This window comes from Cupressus sempervirens, chromosome 11, assembly GCF_028749045.1.
Source record: "Cupressus sempervirens isolate cs-2001-9-10 chromosome 11, ASM2874904v1, whole genome shotgun sequence".
NCBI classification, from domain to species: Eukaryota; Viridiplantae; Streptophyta; class Pinopsida; order Cupressales; family Cupressaceae; genus Cupressus; species Cupressus sempervirens.
In genome coordinates, this window is record NC_143128.1 from 542981382 (window position 1) to 543007681 (window position 26300).

At 36.5% G+C, this 26300-nt stretch overlaps 1 protein-coding gene across 3 annotated transcripts; it reads left to right on the top strand.

Moving 5' to 3' along the window:
- The first annotated feature begins 1299 nt into the window (after positions 1-1299).
- Positions 1300-26300, top strand: LOC149530776 (plant/protein, putative (DUF3411)). 3 transcript variants are annotated; one of them, XM_089811476.1, is made up of 9 exons: positions 1300-1997; positions 4007-4171; positions 4268-4360; positions 4454-4569; positions 4809-4907; positions 5000-5305; positions 5400-5564; positions 7669-7964; positions 26097-26300. In XM_089811476.1, exons 1-8 carry the CDS (start codon positions 1587-1589, stop codon positions 7925-7927), a joined length of 1614 nt encoding a protein of 537 aa, XP_089667602.1. In that variant the 5' UTR covers positions 1300-1586; the 3' UTR covers positions 7928-7964; positions 26097-26300. The 3 variants fall into 3 exon arrangements, with proteins under 3 accessions (XP_089667602.1, XP_089667601.1, XP_089667600.1); XM_089811475.1 differs by lacking the exon at positions 26097-26300 and adding an exon at positions 18528-18964; XM_089811474.1 differs by lacking the exon at positions 26097-26300 and having other exon boundaries at positions 7669-8273.

The following is a 26300-nucleotide window of genomic DNA, read 5'->3' on the forward strand; positions in this document are numbered from 1 at the left end:
GTACTGGCATAGTTGATAATTTTAGCTAGTTCATCTCAATGGATTATTGCCCACAGTGAATTATTGTTCACTCTCTGGATTTTTACCCTGGCTATTTTGGATTATTGTCCAAATAGGGTTTTTTTCCCCCTTGTTTTCATATTTTCATCTGTTATTTGTATCATCTTTTATTTTATATTAAATAATTACAAAACAAAGCTGTCATCTTAATTTTAGATTTAATTTTATATGAAATAAAAAACCGTCTTTGATTGGTAGAAATTCAATTGATTAATAGCCAATAAAGACTAAGTTGAATGCAATAGTAGTCCCTAAATGGTAAGTATTGGTAAAATATGTATTCTTTCATTCAAAACTTCAAGATAAATTAAGTAGAAATCCTCCTTAATATGATGTTGTCGAGGTTGACACCCTGATCTACTTTCTTAAGTATAATGTTCCTTAAAGTACCCTATAAGATTAAAAAGACAACTTGCCACTATTTTTCTTCTCTAAAGAATATATCAAAATACATGTAACAATTTTTTAATAAATATATTTATCTTCATCCAAAACTACACCCTTGATCTATTTTCTTAAGTATAATATTCTTAAAGATAAACTCTAAATTAAATAGAGATCTTGTCACCACTTTTCTTTTCTAAACAAATTTCTTAAAAAAAAAAAACATAAAACAATTTTTTTATAAATATATTTATCTTCATCTAATATAAATTCAATACCAATTAAAAAATTTCTCTAACATATTTATAAACATCACCAATCTTTACTATATTTCAAGTATGAAAAAAAAAAAAAACCGTCAAAGGGCCCTTGCTCTGCTGGTGAAGTTGAAAGACTCACAAAGAGCCCATCCCCAACATCTAAAAAAAGGGATGAGGCCAGGATCGTGTCCCAGACGAATTTGGGAGAATGGATACCCCTTAGTCCTTGATTCAAGACCAACGAAAACGCTAAATCTCCATTTAAAACAAAAAAGAATCTTTACCATATAATCCAAGTATGAAAAAATAAAAACCCAAACAAATTTCTAGCATTTCATTTCTAATAAATAAATAAATATATCCACATGCCAAATAATTTTTCCCACTTTAACACTACCAAACCCTTTCTTGCTTAAAGGAGACCTCGTGCTATAAGTCAGTCAATTTTGTCAACAAATCATCTTTCGAATAGTGTGAAGTCCTTCGCCACCGGCCAATTAAACAAACCGATTAGCTTTATTTATTTAAAAATAAAAATAATTAAAAAATACACAAAAAATAGCCTTAAGAAGCGCAAGACGCCGCTTTCTTCCTCCCTCTTATCTCTGAGGACCTTACGCAGGTCACAGGTTCAATTTCCACAACTTTCTACTGCAACAAGCATTGAGAAAACTCTACATTTCTATCCATTTATCAAGAGTTTTTGAGCCAAAGAAAGGAAAAAACAGTTCAAAATATCATTTCAGCAGCAGCTGAAGCCCTGAGACAACATAGTTGCCAAGGGTTTATCCCTTTTTTTTTCGGGGCAAACAAACGTAGAAAGAAGAAAACCTCCTATTTGTTTCTGGACATCAGGAAGGCTTTTTTGACTGGGATTTGAAGATGTCTCACGCAATTGTATCGTTGCCCTCACCCCGATTATCTTTGTCATTGTCGGCACAGAAATCTCAACAGGCAAAATTAAAGTCGGCATTTGCTTCGACTCGTAGGGTTAACAAGTGCAATTCAGCGGTGATTAAATTCAGTGGAGTATCCAACAGGCAGAGTGTTCACAAATTTGTTATGCCTGCCAAGAAGGTTCGGCTAAATGCTATCAGAGGGTTTAATTGCGATGAGAAATCGGGGGTTTTACAGGAGGAGAGCTTGAGTGGGTTTTCTGCAGCCATGGAGATTATGATGAGGAAGATGCCTACGGCTAAAGCCCCTAAAAGCGTTACAGGCGGCCCAGGTTTGATGCAGAAGGCAACGATCAAACTTGTTCTAGACAGACCAGAGAAACAGATCACCCCTAAGGTTGGTGTGTGTGTGTTACAAGTTTCAATTTGAGTGGATGTAGGAATGGTAATTAAGTTATATATTTTTACTGCTAAGGATTTCTTGTATGGGTAATTTCTGCTTTTTTGTCAACACCAATGGATATTAAATATGTTAAACTCGCCTGACGCTTGCAACCGGTGCTTTTCTGTAGTACTACTTTGAGCTTTCGATACTTTATTATTGTTCCCATAGATTTTCTGGGGCTCTGTCTTGGAAGTCTGTTGTACTACTTGAGCTAATCACTCTCATTCTTTGAGCTTTTAACATTTTGCCACGTTAGGCGTGGCTTTCAACATGGGATATGGAGGATATATGGCATATGTTATCACAACAATTTGCTTCTAATAATTGGCAGAGGGATATGGAGGTTATAGGCACAGTGTGATTGCTGACAAGTGTGAGAGTTTCCGTTCTGTAAAGCTGTTTGTCACCGTAAGCTGAAGTATTAATTTGGCTTTGTTCTGTCCCGCTTCAGCTTAACATGCTTCCATGATAAATTTAAACAGTTTTTGAGGCGGTTATTTCCACGGTTTGCTCACAATCGTCTACTGGACGTTGGCTGTTGTTTCTCCCGACGCAAAATTGGCACGAGAACTCGAATATCGCTGTGCAATGGCCACATAATATAGCCCATCGGTTAATACACATACCACATTTGGATGCGGGGCTATGCTTAATGCTATATGGATCGGGATGCCATTCAAAGTAGGTTATGTGAGTAAATGACTAAAGAGGTGGCTACATTATGTATAAATGTAGTCACAAGTAAGGATGGGGACATGGTAAATATTCCTATATTGAGTCTCTTAGTACTTATGATAATTGTCTATATTGCGAATCATTGAGCATATGCAATATTTCAAAGGTGTTATGAGTGTTCTGGTAAATTCTGGTCACCTGACACTTCTACATATGGGACAATGGACTTTTTTTCAAAGAAAGTCATCCAATCATCCATCAATCATCAATTGGGAATAAAGGAATCGGGTAAACAACCTGGCAAGCAAACAATTTATCAATCATACAAACATCCATCTCTCGAACATCAGCTATTCAGACATCAGCCATTCTAGCATTAGACCATTCAAATGTCGATCATCCAACACATTTGGCATATAAATTGAGAGCAACAATAAATAATATACAGAACTGATTGCAGCCATTGAATTTTAATGTATTATTTCATCAATAAGCATTTAATTAGAAAGAATCTAGTAAATTCTTTGAGAAATCATGTCTTGAATATATGAAGTGCCTTGCAAATAGGAGAGATGGAGGACAACATGCCTATTATGCTCTTATCAAGTTTAAGCGGAGGTAAAATAGACATTACATTTGTCTCATCTTATTGCTAGAACACAGCAATAGGAATTGTCCTGGTTTGTAGCCGATAAGCTATATTATGTAAGAATGACCTGGCAGATTTCAATGTCTCATGATGGGAATTAGGTGCGGTGCTGGGAAGTTGCAAAGTACATTGAACAGGTGATTGTGAGCAGCTCTGCATCATGTTTGAAACAACGGCTTCAGAGGGCTGTTTAAACTTTAAAGTGAGCATGGAAACATGTCAGGCAGGCCACAACAAAGCCTGGTTATTACTTCTGCCTGTCGTTACAGACAACTTTTTCATAATTGGTGAATTTTCGCTGTAGAATCAGCTACTTGAACAAAAATTGGAACTTTGACAATGTTGTTGTCTAATGTATAGTTTTGGATGTGTGTAGATCATTAAATCTTTATAAGTTCTATGGAATTCAGTTGAATTAGCAACACCTAATTTGAGTAGCAAAACCTTTGCAATCTCAGAAACTGGTTTATAAGCTGTTCATTCTGCTGTGTACTTAATGGACTTTTTTTTACTACTGGGTGTCTGTTAAAACAATTATGAATGCTCATATTATATTTCCAAATGGATTAGCTTGTAATTCTAACTTTCTGAGGAGTCAATGTTCTAATAAGTTCTAACTGTCTTCTCGTTGCTGCAGTTAGCAGATGGTGGAGGAGGTGGTGACATTGGAAAGAGGAATAGCCATGGTGGTGGTGATGGAGGGGACGATGGGGGTGATGATGATGACTATTTTGGTGATTTTGATGAAGGGGATGAAGGAGATGAAGGTGGTTGGTTTAGGAGGAGGACTGTTTTCCAAGAGGTTAGCAATATTGTAAAACTTCACAAATGATTGACACAGGAATTCTATTTGTTTGTTGTGGACGAAAATTAAGATCTTTAGTAATTACTTTGACAGGTTTTTGATAGAACAATTATTGAGGCTGTCTTGCGGGAGTGGCATAGGACCATGAGTGATCTACCTGCTGGACTTCTTCAAGCTTGTGAAATGGTGATTGATGAAGACCTTCCTAACAGCAGTGGTAGATTTAAGTGTTTCTCGAGTACCTTCACACATGTACTTACATTTTTAAATGACTTGTAGGGTTTAGTAAGTACAGCTCAGGTGGTCAGGTATTTGTCGATAAATGCAAGACCAACTGTGTCAAGATTTATCTCACGTGCCATACCCCAGCCAATTTCGAGGGCATTTGTTGGACGGTAATTTGCTGAATGATCAACTTGCACCTTATTTTTTTAAAAGTGTATGTTAAATACTTCTCACTTAAGAGTCTGATCTGGTTTTCTGTAAGTATTCTCATATATTGATTATGAAATAAACTATTATCAGAAACTTTATATAGTAGTCTTAGACTATTATGTTTGGAAGTCACAGTTGTCCTTAATGCTCTTATTATTTTTTCTCACAAAGTTCTGAGGTAGGTTATTTTCTGATGCAGGATGATTGCAGATCCAGCTTTTCTTCCTAAACTGTTATTGGAGCAAGTCACGACTATTTGCTCTACTACTTGGTGGGAATTGCGACATCGAAAAGAAAGGTAAGTGAGTTTGTTTGATAGTCGATCAGATGTAATATTACACTAAGTTAAATTGGTAGAGCCTGACCTGTTTAAAATATTTTGTTTTTCAGGATAAAACACGAATGGGACTTGGCCCTGATAAATGTGCTGACAGCCTCAGTATGTAATGCAGCTATAGTTTGGACCCTTGCTCCATGCCGGTCATATGGAACTACTTTTCGATTTAATCTCCAGAACACTTTACAGAAGCTTCCTAATAATATCTTTGAAAGAAACTATCCTCTTCGAGAATTTGATTTGCAGAAAAGGATACATTGTTTCTTTTATAAGGCTGCAGAGTTATGCATGGTCGGCATGGCTGCTGGAGCAGCTAGTGGTGCCCTATCAAATCTGTGTGCTTCGCAAAAGGAGGGGAGGTACAATTTTTTATGATTACTTATTACTCTCAGCTCTTTCTTTGGTTGCAAGGCGTTGTGATTTCTTGGAACTTATCTTTTTTTTTTGCTGCAGAACATCGGTTCTCATACCATCTGTTAGCACGAGTTCTCTTGGTTATGGAGCTTTTTTGGGATTATCTGGGAATTTGAGATACCAATTACTGAATGGGATGGAGCGAGTGATTCAGGACCGATTCGATGTTATTGGAGCAGTAATATGTTTTAGCACTGCTTTGAGGTATGTTTATTATTTCTGTTATTTGTCTTTCATCGCATCATTTCATGTTGCTAGTCATTTTCATCTTATGTTTCTACTCAAGGCACCTGCAAATCTACAGAAGAGGGTAAAGAAAGCTTTAATTCCACAGGGATACAGTAGTGTATCAGAAGCATAATAGGCAATTTTCTCAAGGAATGTCTAGTTTGTTGCTTGGACATTCGAGGAAATTGAATGCTCATAGAATTGAGACTGGTTTCCCATATCTGGCAAACTATCCTTGTGCTTGCTGAATTTATTTATGGTGCGGTTATATTTCTGTATTTGCCACATTATCAGGTAGCTGAATACCAAATATAAGATGGAATATAGAGTTATGATTATGAAGTGACATGTAATAAGCTTCTAAAGGCTTATATTATTCTTAGGGTGGACTGTACTGCAATTTTTGCACATCATTGTTACTCACATTAAAAGCGAAATTCCAATAAGATGATAGGAAACAGAAAACATGCACGAGAAGATACAAAATGCAACCCCAAAATATATGTATATGTCCTAGCTTGTTCGCTGTAGTTAAAGTAGATGTTCCCTACCAAAATCCTTTTATTTTTTAAGTTAATGTCCTTTCCTAGTTTGGTGAAATACTATATCTCTGTGAACATATGGAATACCTTTCATAGAAAACATTACAGTGACGAGCTTAAATATCTATATTATTTTTTATTGAAATTTGCATACATTGACAACTTAGTTCTTTGACCATGCATACATTGTAGAACTGGTATTTGAATGCACTTGTAGAAGATATCTGATATATGTATGCGTTCAGTGTCTGTATGTTAATTATTCTAGGCTTTTTTGTTGGGCATGTCCTTCTGGGGTCTTGGTCCCTTACTGAACAGGTACAGGTACAGTTCACCCACGGTCCCAGCCGGGCACCTTGAATTGATGCAAGGGGCCCTCGAGCCAAAAATTTAATATAAAATTAAAATCATTTTTTTAATACATTGTTACAAACAAAAATATGCCAAGTACCTAAATTTGCCATTAAGTAATAGAATTGTGAAAATGGTGTAGGCCATGAAGGCATGTGTGGTTTCAGATGCCTTAATTTGGTCTTGGTGTGAGGGCTTTGCTCCTCAATCCCCTTGGGGTTGAGCCCTTAGGCTGGGGTCCCATGGGGTGGCTTAAGCTTCTTTTTTAAAGGAATGAGAGGTCCCATGAAGATAAAATAAAGTTGCTACAGGATAAAATAGAATCTTGCCCCAGAAAATAGGAGTCCCTACATTTTAGGGCTGCATATTTGAGTAGGAAAAAAAGGTGGGGCTAGAATTAGCACCACTAGTTTAGGAAAATATTTTCAAAATTTACATTTTCCCCTAATAAAACATTAGAAGAAAAATCAAAATTGCCTATTTCCTCTCAATACAAAAATACATTTTAAATATTTGTTTCTTTAAATTAAAATATTAGAAGAAAATTTCATAATTCTCACCTTCCTTCTAGTTTGGAGCTTAAATTTTTAAGCTGCATTAGGAATTCATGGGGCCACCAGGTTTAAAACATTCCTAAAAAATCTCTGCAGCACCCACTCAATTTGTTTTAGGAAGCACCCTCCATGGGACCCCACCCTTCGACATCCACTAGGGGCAGCACATTTTTAGGGTATTGGCCCCAAATCCCTATGAGGTGTGTTGCTCCTAAACTCCTTTAGAGTCTACATTCCCAGCCTATTGGGATCTCCTGTCACATCAGAAACTTGGTTACAATGAGGGGCTTTGGCAGGGGAGACTGAATTGACAACTTACACAATTGATCGATGATGAAGCATTGTGATTAACACTGTCAAAGATTTAAATGTCATTATTATGAAATATGTATAATGATATATCGAATGTATTCAGTCTCAAAGAATGAATCACAAGTCATACCAGAATCCATAACTTGTATACACCCGTGTTCAAAAACCTGAAACATAGGTACTAGGCAATGCCCATTAGTATATGCAATTGCATTCAAATTATTGGATTGGATGGATGATTGTTGTGTTTGGATTCATTTTTGCTGTATTGTGCTGAATTGCTGGAGTATTGCTTGTGTGCTGATGGTTGCTCATATGCAGGATGCTTAATATACAACTTGGAGATGCTACTCGTGTTGCTTGGTTAGGCCTTGATGTAGATACTCTCTTTCAAGAGGGGTACACATCAAAAGATGAGAAGAGACCAACTCAGAAGGCTTCATCTAACTGGTTTATTGCACAAAAAGATATAGTCTCTGGTCTTTTTGGAGGTAACAAGGAAAATGCTCAAGGTACAAACACATCTTCTAGAGTACCCAGGAGAAGAATTGTAAAAAGGAAAGTCACAGCTAGATCTTGAGATGATTTTGGAGAATTCTGGGTGATTTTTCCTTCTGGTAATTCATTTAAATTATTTTCAGAGTATTGTAACCTTTGTTCTTTTTGCCGAGTTAAACATTTTTGATTTATTAGATGAATATATTGAATGAAATTATACTCTTGACCACTGATTTTGAGCACAAATATGCTAGCATTGGGCCCGACTTAATGAAGCCCTTGGAATGGAGTGTATTTGCAAGGATTCTTTTTACATACAGGAAATTTTTTTAGCTGTGTTCATGGACAAGAAACCATATTGCTTAATAGGGAAGCAAAGCTGTGCTTCTTGAGCATGTTGCAAAGTAATACCAAATCTATTGTATGTCTCTCTGTCATGTATCAGTATAGTGGGTGATTTGGTGGCTTAAATTGCATTATCATTGATTTATTACGATTTAATGCTTCATAGTATCATACACTTCATGATTTCACAAGCCTTTGTGTAGTTCATATGTAGAGTCGTAGATAAATGTTCTCTACTTTTCACGGGCGTACTGTATTTTGAATCATGTAATATCTATTTGTGTGAAAGTTCAGGGAGCATGGAGTTTGAATTTGTTAGCTGGTGAAATCAATCATCTTTCTGTTGGCAAATTACCAATGACAAAGTACATCAATTTAATAAAAGTTGTTGAGATGCAAATTTGACTTTGTAACTGTAGTCAAATTTTCACCTTCAGGATCAAGCTAGTTTTAGGGCTTTTGTTAAGGTTGAAACTCTGGTCACCTTTGTGCTTACTTGTTTGGGTGCCTTTAGGGTAAAAAGAGGTAAAAATGTCTTGAGTCATGTGACCAGACATTAGGGAAAAGTGCAAAATAAATTCCTATATATAATACCATAGCTTTTTAAGTCTCAAGAATATCAAAAGTTTGTTACAAGCTAGGGTTGTCGTTGCACCAAAAGATTGACCTGTCAATGCTTGATACAACCACAACCTCTAGACTGATAGAAGACAGGAGTTAGTTGAGCCATGTCATGAAGCTTGAAGGGGAACGTTGGCAGTTAGTACAACAACCCCACCTTCCCCTCTGCCCCCTCCCTCAACGTTACTCGAGGAGATTCAAACCTGTGACCAAGCTCTAATACCACTTGTTACGAGCTAGGGTTGCTGTTGCACCAAAGATCGACCTGTCAATGCCTAACACAACCACTAGACTTATAGAACATGGGAGGCGGTTAAGCCATGTCATCAATCTCGAAGGGGAACATTGGTGGGTAGTCCAAAAAAGTTATCAAATAAAAGTTTAGAGGGAAATTAAGAGAACTAAATTCAAATCCCTATTTTTACTTAACCTCAAGGATTAACTTGAGTTTGGAGGCGAGAGTTGAAGGAAATGATGCCAGAGTGATACCTATGAGCTAGAATGAACAGCTAATTTCATGGGAGAAAACAGTAGTTTGAAAGAGAAAAAATCAGAATAATGGTAGACAAAGTGGTAAAGTCTTGTGAGCAGCAGTTTATTGTAGAAGGACAGTGAGCTTTCATTGAGGGAGCCCGAGTTCACATATGGAAATAGCATATTTTTGTGTGAGAATAGAAAAACATGCAGAGGAAGTGGCAGATTGAATGAGAAGCAAGGGTTTCAAGATAGGAGCAGCGAATTTCTCTAAGTAACAGTCTAAGGAGCTAGCGTTTCAAGCTCACATATTCACCTTAATGCATATGCTTTTGCTTCCCTGTCATAAGCATTTAAGCAATTATTTTCACTATTCTTCTAGGGTTTTCACACACTCTTAAATCATAATCTCTGATTGTTTTACAAGTCTTCTTTTCAGTGATCTGCTCTTCAAGGATCTGTTCTATATTCAAGCAATATATTCATTCTTTTTTGACAGATCTCATGACTGATTTAAGAGATCGTATAGATACCGTTCTTAGAGGTGCGTTCACTATTCTTTAAAACATATTTGATGTCTTTTGATATTGCAACAAAGTTTATTTTCTGTGATGAGGAGTTTCTCACTGTTTTAACAAGTATATATTCACTGGTGAAGGTTTCAAGATGGTGCTGTTAGATTAGACCATGGAATCATATGTCACATTCATAGTGACACCTAAAGGGCAGTGATACACAATAAGTATTACTGGAAGTCAATAGTAAAATACTTGATTGATATTAACAGAGATCAAAAGATCAATATATACACATGAATAAAGGATGTTTCCTTAGTGTAAGAATTTACCTTAGGGCAAAATAATGCCAAGATCAAGAAGCACAAGAAAAGCACAATATGGACCAAATGATGTACGATCATAATATCGATATGAAAATGAATAATGTACATACACACTAGAGGTGCCTGTATATAAAGGCCTCTAGGATGCTTCTAGAATGTGTAGGAGTTAGTGAAGAGATAAACTTAACAACTAAGCACACGTCCACCATAAATGGATAATCCTCCATTGTGCATGAATGTACGTGCATCAATGAGAGGATAAGTATGACAAGGTGTATCTTATTTAGAGATGTTGTAGACACCATGTGCTTAAATTAGATGCTAACTCTTGTGTTGTAGACACCATTGGCATAAAAGAGTTGCTAACTCTTGTGTTGTAGACACCATGTGCATAAAGAGTTGCTAATTCTTGTGTTGTCAACAAGACAACTTATAAGAGTATGTATACTCCTAGGTGTCTACGTGACAAATAATATAATAATGCATTAACCTAAGTAAACTTAAGTAAAGTGTAAATAGTAATTAATTATTTACACTAACACCCCCCTTAAGTGCAACTTAGGGGAATGCACTTAAACTCACAAAAGCTATGATGAAAATGCATGATGGGTCCCGGCTACTAGGCCATGTTAGGTACCCATGTACAAATGCAATGCTGTACATGCAATGCAATCTCTCTAAAAACGGAGAAAGAGGGAAAACCGCATGGGAAAAACCCTCCCCCAAAAAGAGAGATAAGTACAATAAAGAAAGATGCATGTATCTATGGGGTAGCCAAGGCCCCCCCATTATGACATACATTATGCATATACAATAGAGAATCCCTTGATGAAATCCCCCCCTGAGTGAAGGATCTCTTGATGATGAGTGCTTGAAGATAAAAGAGAATTTAATGCCTACAAACAACATTCCTAAATAGGTGCAAATATGCTTCCCACTATGGATAGGAAGATGGAAGAGGGATCCAAATGTAGTATGGTGTGGATGCTACCTTTGAAGTCTGCTCATATGTTGACAAGTCCTTGATGAATGTAGATGCCACAAGCCAATCTGGTGGATGCCCAAAAGAAGGTGGCAAACAAGGTAACATGTCCATGTATGAAATTGAATCAACCTCCAAAGACGATGAAGCATCCTAATAGGAAGATGTAGGAAGAGAAGCAATGTTGTCTCCCCTCAATGATGAATGCACTCCCATGATAGAGGCTCCTTGATGATTGAAGAAGCTGCACCATGAAAGCTAAATAATGTTCCTCCGTGTAGGAAGAAATGGTGCCATGGGTGTAGTAGAGAATGCTCCCCAACTAGTAGGAAGAATCCTTAGAAGATATGATGTTTGTAGAAACTGGAATACAATCTCCAAAGACTGAGATGTCTTCTCTGAAGTTAAAAGAGTCCTTCTCCAACTGCTGAAAAGAAGTGTTCACAATCATGTCAGTCTCAACAAGTGAAGAAGAATTCTCCTCAACAAAGAGAAGATGGATGTCATCAATAATGTCTCCCACATCTTCAATGTAAGACTCTACAAACAACATTGCAATGTCTGAAAGGAAGTCATCCCATGAAACTGAAATAGGAAGACATGGTGTTTCCTGTTGCACTGAATCAAGAGCATCTGTGGCTCGAACTGGATCAGTAGAAGCAACAGGAGCATTAGGAGGTAGGATCTCAACTGGAGTTGTAGGTACCATAATTGGAGTGAGTGGAGGTAGAATGTCCTTTGGAAATGGAGGAATTGTGGGATCTCCATATGCTTTCCAAAGTCGCATCCAAATGTCATAAGGTTCAATTGCCTTTCTAATGACATCAAGGCAATCAAAACTGATACTAAAAAAATGACTGACGAAATTATGTTAAAAGGTTTTGGATCAATGTAAGAGAGCAGTTCTTTGGAACATAGAAAAGGAAATACTTCCTTATGCACTCTCCTTAGATGATCAATGATCAAGGCACTCCATTTCTGATAGTTCCTCTTTGTTAACCTTGGTCTAATACCAAACTGACATGTGAAACAAAACTCCACAAGATCAATAAATGTATGCACCCCCCAAAATCAACGAACCCCCCCTAATGTATGATTTGGCACGTTATATTCAATGCGATTACAATAGGCCACCTGTCAAAATGGACAAAAGTGGACTTCTGATTTTGCTGTTTACAACCTCCTTTTGGAGTTCAAATCTGGAACTTTACAATGTAGCTCAGTTATACAACAATTTTGAAGCAATATAATGCAAAGGACTTTTTTTTGAAAGTGGTATTTCTGTCCACAAATGCCTAATAATTTGATTGCAGATCTGGAAAATAGACAAAAAATAATCTACTTTCAAAAAAACGAAACCTGATTATGTGTCTAGATGAGCTTGTACTAAGCCTTTGAAGTTGCAAAATTTGAGATTTGCGATTTGCAGAAAAATTCAGCAACAAAGATCTCAAACATCTTGCACCAATGTGTAGATCATGAAATTCTACCCCAAAACAAAAAAAATGCTCAAAAAAAGGAGTTCGTATGAGAGAGATATTGCTATTTGAAAATCACCTCTGTAATTATATTTCCTGAATCGCCGCCGTCGCGCCTCCAAAAATCAGATGACTCTAGATTTCACCGTAGATGTTTGATTTTGATGATACAAAAGTCAAATTGGGAGTCTTTTAGCCTTCTGAATATGATGCCAATATTTGATTTGCACCAGCAAGCTCCAATCTTCACTTGCAAAAAATCTCTCCCATAGGCTTAATGGCCAAAATATTTTGCAGAATTTCGAAAAATAAACTACAAATCCGAAAAGAAATTGTAGATCTGAAAGAAGCAAATGAAAAATGCAGATTTGAAAATTAATTGCATAGATTTGAAATGATCGTACCAATTCCACAAATCGAGCCTTCGAATTCTAGTTTGCAAAATATTTTTCCCTCAAATTTGACTATAGCCTTGAGTAGGCAAATTTATAGTCAAAATTCACCGAATTGATGCTTTGAACGCAATGGTGAGGTTTGCTTTGGCTCTAGACGCTCCCAATAGTTGTAGATTCTTCGAATTTGAATTGAGGTCCTTCGAGAGGTGAAGCAAGAATAGTCTCCAATGGCTATGAAATGACGCTTCCTCAGCTCTGATATGATGTAAGAATTTGCCTTAGGGCAAAATAACGCCAAGATCAAGAAGCACAAGACAAAGCACAATATGGACTAAATGATGTATGATCATAATATCGATATGAAAATGAATAATGTACATACACACTAGAGGTGCCTACGTATAAAGGCCTCTAGGATGCTTCTAGAATGACTAGGAGTTCGTGAAGAGATAAGCTCAACAACTAAGCACACGTCCACCAGAAGTGGATTATCCTCCATTGTACATGAATGTACGTGCATCAATGAGAGGATAAGTATGACAAGGTGTATCTCGTATAGAGATGTTGTAGACACCATGTGCATAAAAGAGTTGCTAACTCACACCATGTGCAGAAAGAGTTGCTAACTCTTGTGTTGTCAACAAGAGAACTCATATGAGTACGCATACTCCTAGGTGTCTACATGACAAATAATATAATAATGCATTAACCTAAGCAAACTTAATTGTAAATAGTAATTAATTATTTACACTAACACTTAGGAAATGATCGTCAAGAATAGAAACATTCTACTCACCTAACATATAACTAACAACTAACTAAATATTAGAAAGATTCTAATATTTACAATAGATTAAATATAAATAGAAACTATATATTATCGTAGTACCCTCCCTTAATGGTTAATCTATCCACTACACCAAGCTATCCTTTGAATTTGACAAACTTATCTGGACCAAGAGGCTTGGTTAGAATGTCTGTAGTCTGATCCGTTGTAGGAATATACCGCAAGTCTATTGTCATGTCTTCAACCAGTTGCCGAATGTAGTGGTAGTGAACATCCACATGCTTGGTTCATTCATGGAAGATTGGATTCTGTACTAACTTGATAGCACCTTCGTTATCAACAAACAAAGTGATCGGTCTTGCTAGTGACATCAACATATCCCCAAGCATCCGATGAAGCCAAACAACTTCACAACTTGCCTTAACCATCATTTTGTATTCAAGAAACTGCCTGCTGCTTCTTACTTGTCTATGTGATGACACCGGATCCCAAATTGAACACCTTCAAATATTGACTATTTTATCATCAATAGAACTAACCCAATTAGAATATGTGAACCCACTGAGTATAGGATTAGAACTTTGAGAGTAAAGAAGTCCATAATCTATAGTGTGCTTCACATAACGAAGCACATGCTTTACTAGCATCAAATGATCAACCTTGGGAGCTGTCACTCCTAGATCAATAGCCTTCATAGGCTGCTGATCTGTTAGATTAGGAACAGGAGAAACATGCATTAATGGTCCTCGCTGCTCATCAAAGACTATATCAAGACTGTATAGGAGATGAGATGTCTCAATGTCGATCAGGCGATAGGCTTTGTGAAGACTACTGTATCCAACAAGCATGAGTTTTTAACTCTTGGGTTTTGGCTCTTGGCATCAAACTTGGTGGGTGGCGCATCAGGGATCCAAACATAGGCAAGAGAGCCAAAAACCTTCAGGTGACTGATTTTGGGCTTGCCACCCGACTAGGCCTCTTTTGGAGTCTTACCTTTGTCCATTGCAATCGGTGACCAGTTCAAAAGGTAAATTGTAGTGTTAATAGCTTCAGCCGAAAACTTCTTCAGAACATGTATGTGGTCGAGCATGGATCGAACCATCTTAGTGATTGTTCTGTTTCAACATTCAACTACATTGTTCTGTTGTGGGGTGTGGGGTGTGGTTAACTGGTGCTTGATGCCATGAATATCATAGAAGCTAGAGAATTCATTAGAACAAAATCCCACCCACCATGAGTTGCCACTTTTGAAAGGTGTACGATGTTGCTTCCCAACTTGGCATGCATCACAAACTCCATGTTGCTAAGTTTGAATATTTGGCAATCTAAGGACAAGCTCTTCTAGACCAAACTAAGAGAGATAATGCACATTTAAGTGCTCATATTGCTGATACCAAAGTGAATTGATAGAAGACCACTGGGCAACCATAGCTAAGTCCTGAGAATCTTCAAAATCAACAAGTCTGAAAAGACCGTGATCCTCAAGGCTAACTCCAACAACAAACCAAGTCTCTATATTAGTGATGGCGTACTGATGCGAACTGAAGGTGACATCCAATCATGGAGAGTATTGCAACAATTGGATGAATGGGAGTAGATTTAGTTCCATCCCTATAATGTGGTACACATCAAGGAAAATGAGATTCCTCCTAGTAGACTAAATTTGAATGTTGCCTTTGATGACAGAAGTGTACTCTTCCTTTCCACAAAAAATAATTGAATCTTAGAAAGGCTGTTTGTTAGTGAACTAGTCTTTGCGGGTGGGTGAAATGACAAGAGGCACCTAAATCAATTTATTAAGCTTACAACTTCACATGATCTGTGGGTCTTTTAGCCATGAAGGCATAAAAGGTAGATTCTATCTACTTAGTGTGCTTTGCATGATCACTTTGGGCTGTGAACTAGATTGCTTAGAAAAGGATGCAAAGCATTTCAGACATTCAACCTTCATGTAGTCATACTTGTGGCAGTAGTTGCACTGAATGTTCTTTTTCTTGGAGCCTTATGATGTTGCACTGAACTATCCATTATTGTAATAATAAGAAGTTAAGAACACATTTTGACATCACAGTAAGAAAAAGAGTATCAAATGTGCTATTCAAATCATATAAGAACCAATGTAAAGATAGTGAGCATTGTCATCTTGAGTAGTGGCATGCATATCTTAGTTAACAGGGATATGCATGAGATAAATAAACAATGATTTGTATCAGGCAAAAGGACAGTGATCTGACAATGCTAGAAAGATAGTGACTTTAAAGAAAAAATGGATGCTACAGTCATGAAAACATTGATTTTAAAAAGAGCATCATGAAAGAAGTGTTATCCAATACCCTAGAGAGTAGCATATGGGAAAAGGCAAGTTTTCATAGATGGTGATAAGGCAAAAGGGAATTAATGATCTCATATAGGCTCTAGAACCATGAATATTCAGTGTTCTTCAAAGAGAGATCAAGACGTTTGCATGTCATGTGCAAAGAGAAGACTGATACTGTTAATAAAAGTAATGGTCCTGTGATATGCAATGTTACAATAAGGCCATGATGTGTTTAAGATCTGTGAATTCAACAATGACGGGTAACTGTTATTACAGTGTTAAGGTTAGGTAATCAAAGTAGTGCTATTAACTGATGTTATGAAGAACAAAAAAAGAACAGAAACTAAAAGCATGATTGCTATTGGTGACCAAGGGAAAAATTGTTCATGGTTTTAGATGTTCCTAGACTCTGCAAAGAGCAGTGATGTTCACTGTCGTGGGACAAAGGAAGCTCTTATCATCGAAAGATATTTGAAGAATGCTATAAACACTGTGAACAAGCTGAAGGTGACAGTAAACTCCAATCTAAAGAACACCAATATTCATTTTTAGAAACAGTAAGTTGAATGTTACAAATTGGTGCCTGTGATTGCTCTTAAAACTATTATTAGAACATTATAGTCAAGGACATGGACAATGAACAGTAAGGGGTAAAAACTGATTACATAGATAAAGCTAGAGCATGATGTGAAACAGTTGCAGAAATATTTTCAAACCAAATACTGTCAAAATGATGGACTTCAATGCAGAACAAATTCCTAATGCTTAAAAGCACTGATTTGAAGATATAAAGAACAGGGAAAGCAGGGTCTTTCTGTTTAATGGCAATGTATTGGTGAAAATTTGAGAGGACAGAAAACAGTCAATTTGATGCATGAAAGATGACAAACTGCTAAAGATTAGAAGTCTCCTACACAATCATGGAAGGACATGAAAATCAATGACAATGAAATAAAAGTAGATCACAAAGATGAAATGACAATGAAGACAGTGGTTTCTATAGTGGGAAAGGAATAAAAGAAAGTGAAAAGAAGCTAGAGAGATATGAATTAGAAGCAATGACTATTATATGGATGAGCAATGATAGTATTGATGATGCATATGACATTAAAAGTGTCTTGAAAAGTTCAAGGAAAAAGTGCTGCTCCTGTAATGCCAAGGTAATGGTGTATAGTGGCAATAAAGACAGTGGTATAAATATGTTTTGAGACATGTATGCCAGTGATCAAGATGTTGATACAGCAGCAAACCACTGTTATAAGAGTTGCAAATCAAAACACGACTGCTGTAGAACAAAGATGAAAATGTCGGTAGAATGCATGAGAGTATTAAAGGTCAAGGTAATACACGATTAGAAAACATTCGAAGACATTATTCATGGAGAGAGAGAAATTGATTAAGATGAACAAAGAATCAGTGTTTTGAAGGATGGAAAGACAGTGATTTATTTCAAATCATTTATAGATCAAAGGCACAAGTCTAAGTCTAAATGAAAGGACAACGAAACAGTGAGACTGATTGTCTAGTGCAATGACATTGATACCTATTCCTTGTAATGTAACAACAATATAGATCAGGGCCAAGCAATGGTGAAAATCAGAAAAGTAATAATACAAATAGTGGAGAAAACTCAATGGTTTTTAAGTGAATGACCCCTCTTGAATCATACACAACACTCGAATCATTATGCAAGACAAAAGGAATAGTCAGTTTGGGGCTCAAAAAGTGGAGTTATTGGGGCAAGTACAGCAGTTGTATACCCCCTTGAATCATGCAGTTCAGTGGAATCATTATGTAAGACAAAAGCAATAGTCAGTTTGGGGTTCAAAAAGTGGAGTTATTGAGGGCAAGTCCAGCAGTTGTAGGTCAGTTTGAAGCTCCACATCGGTCTGACACCACTACAGGAAAACTTTCAGATGGAAAATGACAACTTTCCCTCTGAAGTTTTTTTTGGGCATTTTTCAGTTGCATACAACCCATGAAGATAACCCAAGCACCCTGGGACATTTTTGGGCAAGTTTCCTTCTCCTGGATTTCAAAGATTGTCATCCAGTACAGGCCGAGTCCTTTTCAGTTAAAGAAAGAAGCCGTTGTATAGAGCAAATGTAATTTATTTTCTTAGAATTTTGTTCTTTTTCTGCCTTCTGTATGTTCAAAGGAAGGATTGTATTGAACCTCAGATTTTAGAGTTTTTCATCTAATTTCATCAAGGCTCCACTAATTTCAGTGAAAATCAGCTTTTTCGTACTCAGATTTTCTTGTTCTTAGTGATGATTAATTGAATCTGATATTGTTTTTGTGATTTTCTTGCAAACCCTAAAGTTTATCTCATTCAAGAATTCATTCTGTTGCAAGAAATTGCATATCAATGCAGATCATAGGCTGTGTTATTGGTTTCAAGAAATTGAAATTGTGTAAGAACTCAGTTTTTCCTTTACACAGGTATGGAAACCAGACGTTTTGTATCAAACATTAATGCAAGGAATGTTATGAGTTGTGAGCAGATATGGCTTTATCTCAGGAATATTGTGAGTTAAGACAGCTGTTAGAGGTTCTGGGATTCTTAAGCTTGGTGCATCACTTTTAGGTCTTTTAGCATCTCATTTATCTCTTTCTTCCTTTTCCATAAAAAAACTTAGTAGTTTAAGAGTTTTTTTTAAAGGGAACCAGCCCTGTTTGAGGTCTGTTTCATTATAGGGTACCCACAAACTAAGAATAGTCCCATGTTTTACAAGATCACTGAGCTTCTATCTTGCCATTCGGGTGCAATCCTTGTGATAATTTTGTAAAAGCCTAATAGACCACTCTTACACTGCTATTAGTATTTGTTCAAATTGTAAACTGTATCAAGAGTTCAAAATAATAAGAACAACATTAATGCGGATGGCTGCAATGAAAATAAACCTGTGCAAATTGTTTCCTGCGATCACCAGATGCACATGCCTTGGAGATGCCCTCAAAAAAACCACTGGAATATATGATAGAGTAAACCTTAATGCTAGAGTGTTGAGAAAAAGATTCGGAACTTTGGAATGTATTTTGTCATAGTAACTAATGTATGTACTAAACCTTCTGATTTTAGAAGTTACTGCATTGTTTGACAAGCTATTTCAACATAACGGTGTAGGGTTGATGTCTGATCTATACAATTGGATTGTGTTACAAACTCTATACAGTGATAGAATGGTTGAAGTGATTTGACTATTGTAGTTTTGGATGGAAAGCCCACCTAGAGACTGTTCATAACTTAATATCCATTAGGTGATTGATGGGAATGAATGGGAACATTTAAGTTTGGCTAATTGCTCAAGCAGAAGATTAGAAACAGTAGGGCTTTGTTGCTTACACTTTTCAGAAGTTGTTGTATGTGTCCAAATTGAATTGTTTATTTTATTAAATTGTAATTTAGTTCGTTGGGACAACCAAGAGCCTTAAAGCTTTTATAATTGATGTACTGAGGACATGTTTCTGAGATCAAACAAAGACATGATGAGTAGATGATAGACCTGGAGGCTGGGAAACACAAATTCTTTGGATATTGGAGTAAATATGTCGACACCCAGAGGTTCTGGTAAAAACAGGAATTCACGTGTTGACTTTGTTACATGATCTCAACCTGCACCTCGTGGTGATGTCAACAAACAAGGGCAGTTGTCATGCTCACACTGCAATTTGCATCCTGAAAAGGGTGAAACAAGATTTAACTGCCCAAAGTGGAATCCACGTGTTTTCATTCTCTTGATTGATCATTGACATTTTGGGCTTGCTGTTTCACTTTTCAATGCACTTTGAAACAGCTGTGCTTGTATAGAACTTTTTAGTGCTATTTTAAAATTAGTTTTGTGCAAGTTTAGTAGTGAAGTAAATTGTCTTGAAAAGTTCTAGAATGCTATCTTTTGTAGTCAAATCCCATGGTGTTCTTGGAGGTTTATGAGAGCAATTGGCTTGTAAATGTCAGGGATTGTGGAGGCGAGGCAGTATAAAACTCATTTTTTTGGCTTCTCATGTTGAGTTTCTCAAAGATGAATCTGCCAATTCTCTCTTAGTGTTCTGTTTCAGTCCATTAATTAGTTTCTTATGTGCAACTGTGCATTTAATCTCAACACTGAAGGGGCTTTCACAATTTCCAAATATCTGGTACTTGGTTGTTGGTGTTTGGTGTGATCTTTTTTTGTCGATGATTGCCCTCAACTAGAGAGTAGTAGGAGGTGGTGATCTTAGTCCCATGTAATTGAAAACTACTAATGCGGTTGGCTGAAAAAGGGAGAAGCAACACAAGCAACATGGTTATTGAAGAAGAGTACCTTAAGAAAAAGATGGCTCCCAAGAGTATGATATAAATAGTAGGAAGTGAATTCTGAAGCATATTCAAATAAACGGGAAAGAAAAAGAATGCTGCCAAGTATAAAACAAGTATCAGGAAGTTCTGTGTTCCATAAAAAATATATAATGTGCAAGGAGGCAGTAAAAAAGCACTTTAAGAACTGGAAGGAGCAATGCCATAGCAATTAAATTCCACAATATAAACCAATCAATGTGGACAGAAGTATCTGGATATATCCGTAGGAAGAATACAATGAGAGATGAGGAAAAACTGAAATTTGGGATCCAGCTTGAAGTAAATTTTGAATTGGACTATGTTTTTGATTATGTAAACATTGATTTTGAATGTGCCCAGACCTTTTTACAGTTAGAAGGATAAGCAAAGCTCAGCATGATAGCAAAGACAACTAAGAGGAACTACTTTAAACAATAAAAAACTATAAACAACTAACCCTTACAAGCCTACCGATCCAATCTCAGGGTTGTTTGAAGCGAAATTGTTCGAATGATTTTAGTTTAACCATAGACTAAAGATCTTTCTGTCCTAGATTTATTATTTTGTACAACAAATAAGTTCACAAGTGGGTCCATCATTCAATTCTGAACCCATGAGAGAGGTGTCCATTGAGACAAAACCGTTCCCTCCATTTTCTTGCACCTGTGCTTCATAAAAGGTGGTAATGTCATCTTCAGAAGCAGTGAGTGTTTATTACTTTTTACTCCAAGCAAATAGATTGTTCTTGTTACGTGGGCAATCAGCAGTACCATAGCCCACTTTGGAGCAACAAAGACGGATCAATGAAGACTCTTCAAACTCATTTGGTTGCTCTCAGCCACTGTCTGGAAGAGAGATACTTCTAGTATGGATCTCCTTGTTTTTCTCTATAAACACAAAAAATCTAGCAAACAATAAGTATCTTTTGAATTTAATGGATGAATCAGTAGGGAAGTATTGTCCAAAAGAATTGGTTAGAAGGAACAAAAATCCTAATACTCCAATGGCATTCCTGTTAATCTAAAGCAAAGATGGAACTTGATGGAGTCATTTTTTAATGGATAAAGTTGGAGACTAGTGGTCAAGACAAGCTAGTTTGCCCCATCATTGAAGGACCTTCCTGCGTCCAAGGGCAATCATTTAGATTGGAAAAAAGAAGAGTAAATGTTGTTCAACAAGCGAAAACCTTGACATCTAAATTCCATTTTGTAAGCAACCATCATAGCATCAATGTTGGGGCAATTTTCGTAGAAATTGCCAACCAACAAGTTCGTCATCCAAGCAATTTGAATCCACACCTCCACCTCAACTTGTAAAGCAACAATAACATTTGAACTGTCCTCACTAATAGCAATATTTGCAGTCTACAAATGTTGTTCAACAAAGCCAAAAAGCTCAACTTGACATAAATTTCATTTTTTAAGCAACCATCTTTTTATAGCATCAATATGTTGGGGCAATTTTTGTAGAATTTGCCAACCAACAAGTTCTTCAACCAAGCAATTTGAATATACCCCTCCACTTTGACTTGTCAAGAGAGACATTTGAACTATCCTCACCAGCATCAACATTCATCTACAACTATTAGATTAAATATCAATGGCAACACATCCAATAGCCACATTGTTGAGAAGGCAGTTTGGATAGCTGCATTAAACTTGAAAGTGTGCAAAGAGTAGAGTGGAACAACATAATCGAGTATGCCACAACTAAAAGAGGGGGATGTTGCCAAAGAGGATCTTGAAAAAGATTGTTAGGTGAAATAATTACAAGACTAACACGAGCAACTTGTATTATGTAGCTCTACTTGCCTTTATTTTTTATTTTGTTTTAAAGTATGATTTGAGTATGTTTGATAGAGAGTCAAAACAATTGAAAGAGCATATTTATGCTGCAATAGGTACAATAACAACAAACATCAATGAGATATTGAAAACGAAGGTTCTTGCTGCTACTAGTAGGTCTCCTTTGCCACTTGGGTTCCTATTGTTGTTGTTGGCAGAGCTCCTTCGTCCTTTTTCAGTCTCTACTTTGCTTGTAGTGGCTCTACTAGTTACAGGTGTAGGGGATTTGTGGCTGTAGCCTTGGGCTTGTTTGGCTCTTATGCTCCTTTGGTGTTGATGCATGTGGTTTCTTCGATTGTTGTTGCTTGTCCTTGCTCTCCTCTTGCTTGGGTTGCATCTTCTTCCTGGAGTCCTTAGTTTTCTAGGGATAAGGGGTTATTGTAGTGTAGTGTTGGTGGAACAATTGTTGATATTTGTTAGGTTGCAGAGGTGGGGAATGGTACGACCCCTGAGCTTGGCAAGGTTGTTCTTGGATTTGCTGCTTAGGGTCATTCTTGACTTGCGGAGGTGGTTGCTTATCTTAGCAAGGATGCTAGGAGATCTCTTGGGTTGAAGAGATCTGCTGAAGTTGAGGTTATTCCAATTTATAAGGTTATCAAGCTGCTTAGGGTCATTCTTGACTTGCGGAGGTGGCTGCTTATCTTAGCAAGGATGCTAGGAGATCTCTCGGGTCCAAGAGATCTGCTAATGTTGGGGTTATTCCAATTTGTAAGGGTATTGCTATTGATCTGAAAGTGAAGGCGAAGGAGATATACCATAGTATCTCTGTCTTTTCCTCTCATGATGTGATATGTCGGCTTTTTGGCCTAGCTTTCCTCAATTGCATGACTAAATTTCTCATCATTGGTAGCTTCCTCTTTGGTACAATCTATGGCTAGGGTTTTTTTGTTGCAAAATTTGACATAATTTCTTTACTTAGGAAAATAGATATTTGTTAATGATTAATCATGCCATTGAGCTTTCAACCCATCTTTTGAAAAGTTTAATAAGATTCTTGCCTGTAGGGTATTTTTTAGTGGCTAATATTGGCCAATTGGCTAATTTTAGAAAATGTTGGCTAATAATTTAGTTCTTAAAAAAATTTAAAATTGCCACATTTTTATAAAATTTAGTTCTAAAAATATTTAAATAATGTAAGATTTGCCAATTAAATTATAGAAATTATTTTATTTTTCAAAATAATGTAAGATACGCCAGTAAATTTATATGTTTGTTAGGAGGGGGGTTACTTCAAGTTTACCCTGCTTGTCTGGGTTTGTCTTCCCTTTTTTCCCCTTCATCTTTGGGTGGGCTTTCTTTTTAAGGAAGTGTGAGAAGCTCTTGGGGATTTTCTTATAGTGGATAGTGATTCATCTGACATGTATCACTCAACTTTTCCTGTATCTTGGTTGATATGGATATGTCAAATATTGAAATCCTTATAAGGTCTTCAAAGGGAAGCTAAGCCAAACTTTGGATTGTGAGGGTATCCTCTTCAAGTGTAGATGTTTTAAAACATGTCATGTTGCTACTCAATGTGATCTTGAGAAAAAGAAACTTTTTGCATCGTGGTGGGATGGTGCTTGTATTGAGCATTTTATGTTCTTCAAGAAATATGAAACTCTTAGGATCACACAGTGGTTGCTATAGATTCTCAAGTTGTTGTGGCTTCTTCTCAATCTGTTTTGGTTTATGTGGGGTGCGGGGTTGATGGGGACAAACAAAATTCGGTGCCTTTAGTGGACTCCCTAGTTGTTTGTCAGAATTTGGTTCAAGTTGCACTTGCTTGTGACAGTGCTATCAACCTAGGTGGTTGTGCTTTGTTTGTTGTGGGGAACATTTGCATTGTTGGCTTGGCAAGATGTAATTGCAAAAGTGGAAGAGGGCCCTCCTTTGATACAACTTTTCTCATAAGAGTAGTAGTATCTCTCTTGGTGGGTTGGATTCTTTGTTGATTGTTGTGTTCAACTTTAATCTAGTTTGTGGGAACTGGTTGGTTTTCCAATTAGTTTGTCTTGTGGTCTCGTTTACCTATGGTTGTTTGGTGATTCTCTTCTTCCTTTCTTACGACATCTTGGTTTTGGGTTCTAGATCCATTCAAAATATGTTTGTAATGGGTTTAAGGTCCCTATAAAACTAGTATTTGCTTTAATAAAAAATAAATATGAACGAGATGTTTACAATTTTCAATACTTAAAATTAGTCATAAACTACATGTATTCTATTAAGAAACCTAGATGGATAAATCTGATTACAAAGATGAATACAACCCATTTGTTGGTAATGGAATTAATGGATTGCAACATCGATATCCAACAATAATTTCCAAGAACCCTAGGTATGTAGCACAATGGCTTTCAACTTGAACAATGTGAAGAATATAGATAGATAGAGCAACAAACTTGTCCAAATCCTCCATGAAGTCCTCCGAAACAAATTCTCCCAACTCCACAAGCAAGTACAACCCTCCATAAGAAAGTATAGTCCCTTAGAATGGAATGACCATTAAGAAAATGAATAGCTTGACCAAGGCAAGGTATGAGCAAGCGAATGGAAGTCTGCAGCAGCAATATCTCTCTTTAATGGACCCTTCCTAACCATGTATAAAATACCAACCCTCTTAAAATCACAATTCTGAATTACAAATGAGTCTAGCTAAGTTTCCTTTATGAAAACAATAATAAATCCACGTCTCTCAATAATGTGAAAAATGTCACTTGCAAGGAATTTTGTTCTTACTAACAATGTCAAATAATAAATTCAACATAGAAATGAGATTTACAAAATTGCTTTTATAACACTCTTAGGAAAATCTATTCTTGCCACTTTGTTCTTGCTGCATGCAAAGAAAGTTTGCGGTAGAGTGTTTTAGTGGGAATTCATTATAGGCTCTCTATTAAATAAATTAAAATGTCAATATCAATACAATTATATCTTTAATTTAACTTATTGTTATTTAATTTAAAATCACGTCACTATATAAAATGTTGAGATGGTCATCAAAATTGAATTTGTCTATACTATAATAGTAACCTACTAGTGGGTAGAGTTGGTGCTCAAGACCTACTAAAAATGGTAAGTATTGGAAGACCAACCCAAAATAACTACATAAAAGGGCATTATGCTCATGATAACAAGAGAGTGAACTAACCATAAAATATCTTCAAATTGTTTGATAAACAATTTCCAAAGTTATCTTACCCTAACACATAAGCCTCTGAGTAGTAGTTGAATAGGCTAAAGGCCCACCAACTCAATCAGTTAGGAGAGTGTTAAAGTTCATTCTTCCCAAAGTTGCTTGTCCTCTACAATCTCAAATCTAGGTGCCACAAAATTTGATAGTTCTCTTACAATGCATCTTCTACTAACAGAAACTCTCTAATGACCCCTTGTTAAAGAGTTCACTCTTTGGTGTCAATTATGGCTCTTGAAATCAATCAACCTTCCTTCTTCCAATGGTGGCAATTTAGATAAGTGGACCACATTGTGACCAAGCACCTTCTTGAGCTTGGATCTATGAAAAACATTATGAGCCTTCTTGCTAGTGGTGATTCAGGCTCATAGGTAGCTTCTCCAATCCGTCGAGATACTTTGAATAGACTATAGAATTTAGGCTTGAGCTTCTCTTCTCCACTCTTCCTGAGAGTAGAGATCCTCTATATGGTTGCAATCTTGTATAAAGCATGTCTCCAACGATAAACCTCCACTCTATTGGATCTTTGACCAACTACTCTTTTGCTTCCTATAAACCATGTCTCCAACCTCAAAACTTAGCTCTATATGATCTTTAATCACTATACAACTTTTTTATTGATCTTGTATGTATTACAAATTTTTCTCAATGATTTGATGTTGTCCATTCTCTTGCAGTTTGTCCTTTGCCTTGGACACTTCTCAATCCTTGGACAGAAGATCGATAAAGTTGGGAGGATTATGTTCATATAAAGTCACAAATTGTGTCATCTTGATAGACATATATGATATGTGGTGTTATTGTAATATTCACCAAGGTTCAACCACTTAATCCAATCTTTTTGTTGTCTAAAAACATAGTTCTCAAGATACATTTTCACA

Coding starts and splice junctions, on each gene's coding strand:
- LOC149530776 (XM_089811476.1), top strand. CDS start 1,587: ATGTCTCACGCAATTGTATCGTTGCCCTCACCCCGATTATCTTTGTCA. Junction 4,361..4,453: donor TTCTTCAAGCTTGTGAAATG/GTGATTGATGAA, acceptor AATGACTTGTAG/GGTTTAGTAAGTACAGCTCA. Junction 4,570..4,808: donor TCGAGGGCATTTGTTGGACG/GTAATTTGCTGA, acceptor TTTCTGATGCAG/GATGATTGCAGATCCAGCTT.